Below are 12,633 nucleotides of genomic sequence, written 5' to 3' on the forward strand. Positions count from 1 at the left end.
TGGTGTCTTCAATTATTTTCAATAAAGTAGCTACCTTAATAGCAAGTACTTTACGGAGAATTTTGACCAGAAAACGATGATAATGTTTCTTTGAACAAAAATGTCTTCTATTACTAGTGTGATATGTTATCACCTCAATCAAAGGATCCTCGTATCTTATGGCCGTGATCCATCGCCAATATTATAAAATATTAGTGTTCTAACTATTTTGAATGCCATTTATTTTCGCCTTTCAATATAATCTTATTAAAGAATATTGAGCAGTGATTTGACTAAAAGTGGTACAACAATAAGCATTATCAAAACTGAAATGTAATACAGAGAGAAATAACATCTATAATAAGAAACAGTTAAAAAAAAATCAATATACCTAGACCAGCTATAAGTATACCGGCAATATTGTGTTACAAAGAGTACGGAAAACAGCTTTTATTTTCATTTCTTTTGGTTTTGTCAAGCTACAACGACCCTATAAGAGAAAAAGGGAAAAATATTATTTCACAACAGATAAGAAACTCATTTTTGGTTTGGCATTAATCTCCTACCTACTAAGACAATTTTTTTTTTTTTTTAAAAGGAACCTACTAAGATCAATTAAGCTTGGCATATATGATAACTGATCAATGACAATATTATACGTATTTACCTTAGAAAATGCGAACGAATCAAATGCAACATTTTTATTGACACGTGGCAAACAGAAAATGGGTCCTTGACGATGATGATGATGAGGGCAATTGACAAATTCTCACCAAAATTCACAAAAAAGAAAACCACATAATAAATAACTGAAGAATTAAAAAGAATATGACATATATATATTTATTTATATAAAAGAGTAAAAGCAAAAAAAAAAAAAAAAAAAAAAAAAAATCCCATGTAGCATTATATTTATAACTGTATCTATTTCCATATGTCTGCACAGTCTTAACAAAAGCTTTGGAGTTCTCTCCCTATTTAAGCCCAACCCTTTAACTTGCTTTGCCTATCCAAACCATAAAACATAAACCACCTCTCTATCTCTCTCTCTTTCTCTCTATCTATATTCCACATTGCATTAAAAATGAGTGGTTTTGGTTTTAGAAGCCTAACAACACTAACGCTTCTCATTGCTTTTCTTGTATGGTCGTCGAATTTCGAAGCTTGCATTGCCAGAAGAGGAAGACATTGGAGGCAACACAGCAGAGGAACCTCTTCCTCTTCCTTGTACAAGAAGAGAAGCAAAAGCCACAACAGTCACCACCACAAAGGCAGCGGATCAAAACCGAAATATTCTCCGCCTCATAACAAGGCGGCTCCGCCGGTGTCCCCGCCGCCACCTCCGACAGTGTCAGCCGGCAACAATGCCCCGCCGCCGCCCCCGAAGAATAAGGGATACAACAATGGCGTGCATTCTGTGTCCTTCGACGTGCTAGATTTTGGTGCCAAGGGTGATGGCAGTACGGACGACACAAAGGTTTGTTTGTAGAGTTCTCTGTTTTTTTTTTTTAGATTCTTAAAAAACAAAATGTTGGTTTTAGATAATTTTATTTTTTATTTTTTATTTTTTGTAATTTTTTTAGTTCATGATCTTCATGGAATTGAAGAGGATTCCTAAGCGTTAAAAGGTTTTAACATAATTGACAAGTCATGCAACTTGTAAAGATCAGTATGAAAAGTGCGTTTTGTTTTGGTTAAGTAAAACTCTGCCCCATGGCCTTGAAGGAAAACAAAAAAAGTCGTTTTGGTTTATTGCTCTACCAACTGAGAAATTAGCTCCCACGTGTAACGTGTTTTTCTTTTTTGCTACAGCCTACATGTAACACGGTTGGCTGAGAAAACACATAACAATTTTTGAGGATTTTGAAATGTACTTACCCCATTATTTTTAAAATATATATATATAGATACGCAAAGCACTTTTGTAAAATTCATATACTTTGCTCATTGAAAGTTTTCATTTTGGTATCATTATGGTAAATTTTGTAACTTATAAGAGCACAGAGTTGGGAATTTAGTAGGAAAAAAGCTCCTACACAAAGGTACATTAGACTTAGAAGTTGAAACACGAATGAGAATCAATGTAAATGGAATATTATAAAAAGCACGTTAAATTTAAAGAAATAATAATAATATTTTTTTTTCTAGACTGAAAAATACTGTGTTTGATGTCTACGTGTAAAGTTAAAAGATGTCATAATCATATGGTACCAAAAAATTTAATAACCAGCAAAGAGAGTGGAGACAACAGAACTACCCAAAATAGTGGGGCCCACACCGAAAATGATTCTCGTTATGGCAGTTGGGTCGAGATTCCAACAATAATTGTATCCAGTTCTGTGCAAATCTAAACCCCAATAATAGCATCTCTAGTATTATTAGAGCGTGAACACAAAATTGCGTCTTTTATAGTACTTTGAAAACGAATTTTATGTTTATATATTACTTAATGAAAAGTACCATTTGCTATGGTGTTACGCAGGCGTTCGAAGTTGCGTGGGCAGCCGCTTGTAAGGTCGAGGCATCAACGATCATCGTTCCTCCTCAATACCAATTCCTCGTTGGGCCCATCTCATTTTCTGGCCCATATTGTGAAGCCAACCTTGTTTTTCAGGTAAATTATTAGAGAAAATTAACTCAAAAAATGAAAATTAAACAGCTACCAATTTATAAAAAAAAATTTTAAAAAAAATTTTAATTATTAAAAAATCGAATCTCTTTATATATCACTATCATCATTTGAATTGACAAAAAAATATTGCCAGATGATTGCCACGAAAGACAAGGATATATTGATCTCATTTCCTAAACAGGGACTTTTTTCATTTGATTTAAATGAAAATAATTCCAATATTAAAAGATAACCCTTTGTTTGTTTGATATGTTTGAATGAAAAAAAAAAAAAAAAAAAACAATCACTTCAAATTTTTTTTACTACAGTATTTAAAAAAAAAAAAAAACGGGACTTTTTTCATTTGATTTAAATGAAAATAATTCCAATATTAAAAGATAACCCTTTGTTTGTTTGATATGTTTGAATGAAAAAAAAAAAAAAAAAAACAATCACTTCAAATTTTTTTTACTACAGTATTTAAAAAAAAAAAAAAAAGCCAAACAAATTTAAATTTTTGTTCAAATTTTATATTGAGAACTGTGAGCCAAACTGACCATAAATTCTTCATTTTTTCTTGCATAGAAATGCCAACCTTAAGTATTTCTAACTTCATATAGAGTAGTAATTTGTGATTTGTTGTGCCTATTTTTTTTTTTTCAGCTGGATGGGACAATCATAGCTCCAACAGACGCCAAAGCGTGGGGCAAAGGTCTATTGCAATGGCTGGAATTCTCAAAGCTAAGAGGAATTACAATTCAAGGAAGTGGAATCATAGACGGAAGAGGCTCAGTGTGGTGGCAAGAATACTCTCCCTATGATGACCCTGCAGATGATGACTTAAAGCTCATCATCCCAATAAACAGCACCTTTCCTGAGCACCCACCAGAGCCGGTAATTACTTTATTATTATTATTATTTAACTTGACTTTGTAAAATTTTCCTGAATTCCAATTTACCATTGATGATTACAAGCCAAAACTGATGTTGATTTGCCTGAAAATTCTGTGGTAGATGAAGAGCAAGCAGAGTGGGAAAATGCCAAGCATCAAACCAACTGTAAGGACCACTTTGGGATAATACTAGTACATACATCCAAGGTAGCTTAATGGATGATGCACATTAGTAACATGTTAGTTGTATTTTCTGTTGCACAGGCCCTGAGGTTTTATGGGAGTTTTAACGTGACGGTCACGGGCATAACAATCCGGAACAGTCCCCAGTGCCACCTCAAGTTTGACAATTGTGTGGGGGTGTTGGTCCATGACATGAGCGTCTCATCTCCCGGTGACAGCGCGAACACGGATGGAATTCACCTGCAGAACTCCAAAGATGTGCTAATCCACAGCTCCACTTTCGCCTGTGGTAATTTCACTAATTTGAGTTTTCAGTTCCAATTTTGCTACAATTAAAAGCTCTCATAAAAAGTCGCATCTAATTTTTTTCTGCTACAGTGAAAAGCTCTCACATAAAATCACATATCAGCTTGAATTGAAAATTCGAATCCGCGAACTAAACTAGACATTAGTTTCTCCTATATTAGTCCTTGTCCATACTCCATATTCGCATATTGCCGTTAAGTCTCGGACAAATAGGGACAGATCCTAAGAGTCAGAAAGTCACTGACCTGAAATGGCACTCACAATAGCAACTTGTGAGCAAGTCAATGGCATTATCGTAGTTACAGACACAAAAGAGAACATACGTGAATTGCGTAGCTCTGGGAAGGGATCAAGGAAATGAGAGGAACAAACTTATCCCACTTGCAGCCTTATTCCAAACCGTGAACATTCTAAGCCTTATGACTACCAATTCCTGTGGACCTGGTTTTCGAGCCCCACAGAGAAGAGCACCTGTGTTTTTTTTGTCTTAATTTCTCCTGTCTTTATCAGGAACTAGAAACTTTTGCATCCTATCCCTATCCTGTTGTCACTTCTGCACTTTTATTCGAAATATAGGATAATATAAAGCAAACAGATACATGTGTCAGCCATACATCTTTTTTCCTTTCTTTTTTTTTCTTTTTTTCTTTTCCTTTTTTCCCCCTGGAAGCGAAAGCTAACTTAAGTGATTTATTAAGATAAGTATTAAGTAGTATCAGATAGATAATAAACACGAAGCATATCTAGATGTCAAGTACGGCACTACCATGGAGTTTAAATCAAATAGTGACAAAGAGCATGAAATAAAATGCCATTTGTTATTCCAATTCAATTGACATGGACGATGAACGAAAACTAGGTTCATATGTTGAGTGCAGAAAAAATAAAATTATTGAACTCTACGGACTTGTGCAGGAGACGATTGTATTTCAATACAAACTGGATGCTCAAATGTATACATACACAACGTGAACTGTGGACCGGGTCATGGAATCAGCATTGGAAGTCTAGGGAGGTATAACACCAAAGCGTGTGTCTCTAACATCACCGTCCGAGATGTCAACATGCACAACACAATGACTGGTGTCAGAATCAAGACATGGCAGGTACTCATATAGTTAAAAATTTCTTCTGATTGAAAACTAACCAACCTTAGAGCACCAAAGTCCCAAGTATTTCATCCTTCATGGTCTAGTAGAGTGGCTACGAAAACAATACATTATGTTTGATTGTTTTTAATCTTCTACACTTCATATTCATGGACTATGGAACAATCTACCAAAACATGAATATTTGAAACTTTAAACCTTGAAGACCATTAAATAGTTCATGCACTTCCACTTTATTATTAATGCTAAAGACATCAAAGCCCTTCAAAATAATGTTATCTGCTCAATCCCAAGTTCTTTGAAACCTAAAATTTCTTATGAAGCTTAACAAACCACCTCTATCAGTTTGTATGTAACACGAAGTCTTATAATTGCAGGGTGGATTAGGCTCTGTCCAGGGAGTTCTGTTCTCAAACATTCAAGTATCTGAAGTCCAACTTCCAATTGTCATAGACCAGTTTTATTGTGACAAAAGCACGTGCAAGAACCAAACATCAGCTGTGGCTGTATCAGGAATCACCTACGAGAGAATAAGAGGGACCTACACAGTAAAACCCGTACACTTTGCCTGCAGTGATAACCTACCCTGCACAGATGTGACACTAAACGGCATACAGCTGAAACCTCTACAAGAACACTATCACATGTACGACCCCTACTGCTGGCAGACTTTTGGAGAGCTGAGGTCTCCTACTGTCCCACCAATCGCTTGTTTCCAGATTGGCAAGCCATCTAGCAACCATCTTCAATCCGACCACGATTCATGTTGAGAATCCATACTTGGTCATTTGGTGTTGGTACGTAATATTAGTGAGGTTGGCAAGTTTTCCCGACCCCTTCCGCACCATTTGCAGGATAGATAGAAGATTGTAAATTGGAAGTACTAGCTTGTAGGGAATTCCTCTTTATCAGGTTTTACATTGCCATTGTGAGAGAGCATATAGAATTTGGTTTTCAGATTGAGACCTATAGTTGTCAATATAAGCCATCTTTATTGTTATGGCAAATTAATTGCCTAAGTGATATATATTATACGAGTGCTTGCATCTAAGTTATGCAATAAAGGTTCCATATCTACACTTACTGAAGATTATGGACACTGAAAGTAAGGAAAAAAAAAATCAGGAATTGCATGTTTCAACAATGTACATTACATGAATAATATTTTGTATCATAAGCTTTGATGACTCATATACAGCTTGAAAAGATAAATGACAAAACACCCTGAAGAAATAAGTGTTTTTATTTCTTACTTTCACAAAGATTACAACCAGGTATTTATAACAAAAGAATAAAACACATTACATTCACTGATCCATTAATCATAGAACGGTGGTATTACATTCACCGATCCATTAATCATGGAAGGAGGCTACAGATGTAGGTGGTGCAATTTTTTCTTCTAACTGTGTGGACTTTTTCAACACAGCCCAATCTCAAAACCATTCAAGTCACATAGAGAGAAGAAAAGTTACAAAGAAACTGACCTCGTTTTAAGAAGCTTATGAAGAGGCTGCAAACACAAAATTATTGTCTTATTTTACCAATATGGGGTAAACAATCCTTAATCAAACCAAAAATAGTAACAGTGATAACAACAATAATAGCTTGACTATTGATTGAGGGTTATTAACAATTCCCATAATTCTATAAGAAATAATGTGAGATGGCACTTTTTCGTCACCTCTTTCTAAAAATGTGAGAATTTTTTTCTTTTTTTTAGAAAATGGCCAGTAGCCATTAAAATAGTTGATGCGATGATCAATTAGACTCCGTCAATCAGTGATTAAACACCAAATCAATAAATAATAGACTAATAAATTATTATAATTGATCACTAAGTTAACAAATGATTGACCACCAAGTGATCAATCACTAATTGATCATTTCGAGAAAACAGTCACTTTCCTAAATTTATGAAAACTTCGGACATTATCAAAGACATTAATTAAAAACATACTTTAAATAGGGAATTTTCCCAGATATCCCTGACTTCATTTGGAAGAAACAAAAAAAAATAAAATAAAATAAAATAGAACAATAGTATTCATCACTGGAAAACGAAACTAAAAATGGCCCTAATTCTCAGATTTTGAGTAGAAACGCAATACAGAAACGAATTTCAAAAGGACAATATGAATATGTGGAGATTAATTAATACCTTTCGTCGCACGATTCAACAGATGAATGTAATAGCACCAGAAACAGAATACCCAATCACATTGTCGAACATTCGAACTTATACGAAGGGAAGATTTAAAACGCACCGTTTTACATTGCACGAAAACGACGCCGTTGGAAATCGTTTTAACTATTCTCTTGAGACGACGACGTTCTTGCCATAATAAACTATTCAATTTCGCGTCTTATCCAGATATCTTATCCAATCGCGACAGCCTATACAAGTCCATTTTTTTCTTTTCTTTTTCAATAAAACGAAGTGGACGTTTAATTCTTATAATTCAAAATATTTATGTGTATTTTTTAGAAAAAAAAATATTATAATAAATCACAAATTATAATTTAAATTACACGAATCATCATATCACACATCCTCATTTCTTCATATCTTCCAATAGATACGATTCAAATCCATCACTAGCTCGCTTGTTCACTACATAATCAATTCAGCAAATATCTCTGTAATTCTCGAGCTTTTCTCAATATCCATCAATGGCGAAAGTTGCGGAGACCAAGAGCCTGGACACCATGAGGAGGAGAGTGGCCTCCGTCGCCAACCATCTGGCTCCGGTTAATTCGTCTCCGAATTTCGGCTCCGTCGAGCTATCGACTACGTCAGCGTCGTCGATGAACGACAGCTATCGTCGGATTCATGGCGAAGTTCCGAGTCACCCTGTTGTTTGGAGGACTGCTGGCGACGGCGATTCCGGAAAGGACTTCGTCGACATCGTCTACGAGAAATCCGTCGGCGAAGGAATCGCAAAGGTCTGGTTTTGAATTTCGAGAAAGTGTGGGAAGCTTTTTTGTGAACTTTATATGTTATTTTCGTTTTTGGTAGATCACGATCAATAGGCCCGAGAGAAGGAATGCGTTTAGGCCACAGACGGTTAAGGAGATGATTCGCGCTTTCGACGATGCGAGGGACGATAGTTCCATTGGAGTTATCATTCTTACAGGAAAAGTATTTAATTTCTCGTAATTACTGACTTTTAGAATTATTTTTACTATATTTAATTTCCCATGATTACTTTTACAATTTGTGTTGATGGATTAAGATCTCGTTTATTTGAATTCATAATTCAAGTTTTATTATAATAAAAAATTATTAAAAATAATTATATTTAATTTTTTTATTATAATATTTTTAAATAAAATAACATTTTAATTTAAATTAAAAATTTAAATTAACGAATTAAACGGCTCCTAATTAATGATACGCTTTCTTCTTATTTATTTATTTTGGCTGGAAAATAGGGAACAAAGGCTTTCTGCAGTGGTGGTGATCAGGCTTTGAGAAAGGCTGATGGTTATGTGGATAATGACAATTTTGGTCGTCTTAATGTTTTGGATCTTCAGGTATTACATTACATGTATTTGATATTTAAGATTTTATATCAGTTTGAATTTATAATAATAATAATTGTAGTAGTAATAATAAATATAAATCTTTATTCTGGATGTTCTTGAAATTGAACCTTTCAATTTTTATTTATTTAATTTAAATTTTTTTTTTTTGCTTTTGCTTATTTAAACATTGCACTAAACTCATTTTTTATTACAAGACCTTCTATTAGCTGTAGACAAAATCAAATGCTGAGTTAAAAAAAGTACAAATTTGACATAAATTTGAAATTAAAATACACTTTTTAGTATATCCAAAATACAAGGTTGTTTCCCATAAAAAAAGTACAAGGTTATAAATTAGAAAACAACCCTACATTTATTCAAAAATAGGTTTTCATGTTACTTTTTGTCAGAGCATAAGGCCCCATTCTTTTCGCTGATTCGAATTTTGCTACAGTAAAAAGCTCTCAGAAACAGTCACATCTAACTTTTTTGCTACATCTAACTTTTTTGCTACATTAAAAAGTTCTCACACAACATCACATTTCAACTTGAATTAAAAACTCGAATTAGCGAACCGAACGGGTCCGATTTACCACTTGATTGTGCCTTGCTAGGTTATTGTTAATCAAGTTTTTTGCTGTCATTTTATAATGCAGGTGCAGATCCGGCGTCTTCCGAAACCGGTGATAGCAATGGTAAGCTGTTCTCTTAATCTTTCACTCTTCTTCAAATTCTCGTCTTAATTTTGTGAAGTTAAGACATGTTTACCTTAAAACACTTTCTGGAATTCTAGACATAAAGCCTGTGATATTCTTGAAGGTTGCTGGTTATGCTGTTGGAGGAGGGCATGTACTCCACATGGTCTGTGATCTAACCATTGCTGCAGACAATGCTATTTTTGGTCAAACTGGTCCCAAGGTGATTGCTTATCTTGTATGTAACTTCATTACTGAGCTAGCAGCTAAAAACAACGTCAGCAAGAAACGTTAACTGAAATAAAATATTACCGCTTAATAGAGAAATAACATCTATTACAAATAAAATCATCGAACAGAATTTTTAAGATTACAAATTTCATTTCTTAAGATCTCCTAACTTGTTATGAGATCTTAAACCATTTTTGCTCAGTCAACTAAAATTTCTATTTTAGCACTTACCTGCATCACGAGACCTATATGAGTGCAAACTCAGTAAGTAAACCATAAATAATTTCTACTTTCAAATACTTTTCTTTAACATTTAGGGCCCTATTGTATAATATTAATCTTGTGTTATTAGAACCTCTTTCATATGACCCTTATCATGGAATCTCTTATTCCTCCAGGATTTGGGCCTTCATCGTATTTCAATCAGTTCATAATAGACATAAGATTCAAATCATACTCAGAAATATTTTTCAAATCTCATGAAAACATATCAACAATAACATATATAAATTAAAAATATATTATTGTTCAAGTGAGACAGTGGAAAGTCTACTTATAATTTAAGTGGAAGAATCCTTTTCTCTCTTAGAACCTTTTGTCAAACATCAACGTATCTCTCTTATATATATATAACCTTGATGAGGTCTTATGATTGCCAACAAAGTAGATGACTAACCAGACTAGTTTAAGTACATGTCCATGTGCCATTTTTTTTTTCTTTTTAATAGAACTTGCTGCAAGATAATAGGTGGACACATATACTAAGCTTTACTGTAAGTGCATGCCCCGTAACAATGCATGTGGCGTAGCAATAACACTCACACTTCAAACATTAGCCAAGACATATGCTAAGTAGCTTACTAATCAAGCCTATAAAGTATGACTTGTCAAGCTTGTATTCTCCTAATGACTCTTTCTTCATGTATCATAGACCTACGTGGTAGTTATCAATTCTAATCCAAATTCATATGCCACCTCAAACTTTAATAAAAATATTTATAATAAAAATCCTAATATTCTATTTTACTACCACCTTTCTTAATTAAGCAAACACTATAAATATTCTGGATATTACATTGTAACATCTTGAGATTAATATAGCTTTGTTCATACTCTATAATGGGATTAATATTCATGACATATAAAGAAGTTGTTCTCTTGGTTTCTGATTTTGATTTTTCTATTCTAATGTAAAAAGATGTTGCAGTAGCAAGCAATGAATAATGATACCTCACCAAGTTGTGAATTTTGCAGGTCGGAAGCTTTGATGCTGGTTATGGAAGTTCCATTATGTCCCGCTTGGTAACTACTTGATATCACTACTTCCTCTTAGTGTGAAAATTTGGAAGAAAATAATTCAATTTGCCAAAATAATTGCACTATGGAATTTGGCTAAACAGGTTGGACCCAAAAAGGCGCGTGAAATGTGGTTTATGGCAAGGTTTTATACAGCTGCTGAAGCCGAAAAGATGGGACTTGTCAATACTGTTGTCTCGGTAGGCCAATACCAAGAAGAAGGGAAAAAAAAAAAAAAAAACTGAATTTTGTCTCTTAATTTCATGGTTTTTTTTTTTTTTTTGGTAGGAATTTAGCTTTCGGATAGTTTAATCTAATTGTACACAAAATTCAACCCCAAATGACTATTAATATATCTAATCTAATGTATTATCTACTTGTCTCCAGCTAGAGAATTTAGAGCAAGAAACAATCAAGTGGTGCAGAGAGATCTTAAGAAACAGCCCAACAGCACTTCGGGTGCTGAAATCAGCTCTCAATGCAGTTGATGACGGTCATGCTGGACTTCAGGTGCCTAATCCATCAACGTTTTGATGCCCTTCATAGTTTGTTAACCTGTTGTAAATCATGGCATATGAAAAGATTGGTTTTATGATTTTTCTCACTTTCATTTACATGTGTTTAAACTTATTCCTGTACGCATGATACATGCAGCAACTTGCAGGAGATGCGACGCTCATATTTTATGGGACTGAGGAAGGTAACGAGGGGAAGACAGCCTATGTCGAACGTAGACGTCCCGATTTCTCCAAATTTCCTCGACGACCTTAGTCTTATTTAGACATCCTCAATATTACTTTTCTGATTTCTCATGTGCTCTTTACCAAATATCATATAAAATTGCTCATTTGGTTTCGTGGTGGAGTTAAAGATTTGAAATAAAATGAAATGAGTCTTGTATTGTAACTCTTATATAAAACCTCTGATTCGTTCGTTGTATCCATGCGAAATAAAATGAGCCCTTTTTAGGATTTTTGGAACAATCACCCCCCTAAACTTATCGTGGTTTAACAAATTGTCCTTTAAATTTTTAATTTTAGCAAATTACTTTTCAAATTTATAAATTTGTTACAATCCCCCTCAACTGTGAAGAAAATAGGCGCAATAAAAAGGTTTAAATTAAAATAGAAAACTAAAAGGCGCAATAAAAAGTGGTGGTTCGATTAGGAACTGCCCATTTGGTCATGTTTGGATCTGAGTAGCACCAGCCTGTTATCCTTCCACTGCCGAGAGCGGGAGGTTTGCGCTGCTCTGTGAAACCAGCCTCACGCGGTGCCCTCCACTCTAGTGACCGCGAAACTTGGGCCTTCGCCCAGGTCGCACGGCCCAACTCTCGGCTTGGAACGGGCATGCCAGAATATAGCCACAACAGACCCGGCCCACTGGGCTGAGCCAATGTCCCACCACCTTTAAGCCCCCACTTGGGTGACAAGCCCTCGTTACTGAGCCCGGCGATCCAACACTTCATTCCTGGCAATATAAACAACTGATTTCTCTTCTCATCTAGCGATGTGGGACATTTCTACACACCTCTTGTACTTATTATATAGGAAGGTTGATTTTTTAAGTGCTTCCAGATGCATATTTCGTATGCCAGTGTAAATCTTTCTTGCTCATTTTGAAAACTATTGATCTGGAATTTTTACAGAAAACTCACTGAAATTATACGAAATCAAATCTGCTTGATTATATTTTTCATTGAATTAGGCATGGTGACCACCTTTTAGACATTATTAAGCGAGTCAGATCTTTAATTGATAAAAGTTGCTGCAAAATTCTGTGCTTATTAAGAAAGTGAGCTC

General features: G+C 34.6%; 2 protein-coding genes and 1 long non-coding RNA gene across 4 annotated transcripts; 2 read left to right on the forward strand and 1 right to left on the reverse strand.

Moving 5' to 3' along the window:
* The first annotated feature begins 911 nt into the window (after window positions 1-911).
* LOC21410363 (polygalacturonase At1g48100) lies at window positions 912-6,231 on the forward strand. The gene is made up of 7 exons (XM_010102141.2): window positions 912-1,456; window positions 2,462-2,593; window positions 3,254-3,484; window positions 3,605-3,649; window positions 3,748-3,955; window positions 4,888-5,078; window positions 5,459-6,231. The coding sequence occupies exons 1-7, from the start codon at window positions 1,064-1,066 to the stop codon at window positions 5,849-5,851; spliced, it is 1,593 nt and encodes a 530-aa protein (XP_010100443.1). The 5' UTR covers window positions 912-1,063; the 3' UTR covers window positions 5,852-6,231.
* Window positions 5,983-7,306, reverse strand: LOC112092300. Its single transcript, XR_002902531.1, has 3 exons — window positions 7,243-7,306; window positions 6,569-6,594; window positions 5,983-6,047 (listed from the first exon to the last, which is right to left on the reverse strand). It is a non-coding gene; the product is annotated as an uncharacterized LOC112092300 (long non-coding RNA).
* Window positions 7,307-7,581: 275 nt separating this feature from the next.
* On the forward strand, window positions 7,582-11,686 carry LOC21410364 (1,4-dihydroxy-2-naphthoyl-CoA synthase, peroxisomal). 2 transcript variants are annotated; one of them, XM_024168197.1, is made up of 9 exons: window positions 7,582-8,027; window positions 8,101-8,223; window positions 8,517-8,618; window positions 9,266-9,304; window positions 9,429-9,542; window positions 10,790-10,837; window positions 10,936-11,031; window positions 11,219-11,341; window positions 11,486-11,686. In XM_024168197.1, exons 1-9 carry the CDS (start codon window positions 7,755-7,757, stop codon window positions 11,600-11,602), a joined length of 1,035 nt encoding a protein of 344 aa, XP_024023965.1. In that variant the 5' UTR covers window positions 7,582-7,754; the 3' UTR covers window positions 11,603-11,686. The 2 variants fall into 2 exon arrangements, with proteins under 2 accessions (XP_024023965.1, XP_010100444.1); XM_010102142.2 differs by having other exon boundaries at window positions 7,584-8,027; window positions 9,429-9,527.
* The last annotated feature ends 947 nt before the right edge of the window (window positions 11,687-12,633 follow it).

Source organism: Morus notabilis, unplaced genomic scaffold (assembly GCF_000414095.1).
Source record: "Morus notabilis unplaced genomic scaffold, ASM41409v2 Scaffold99, whole genome shotgun sequence".
Taxonomy (NCBI): Eukaryota; Viridiplantae; Streptophyta; class Magnoliopsida; order Rosales; family Moraceae; genus Morus; species Morus notabilis.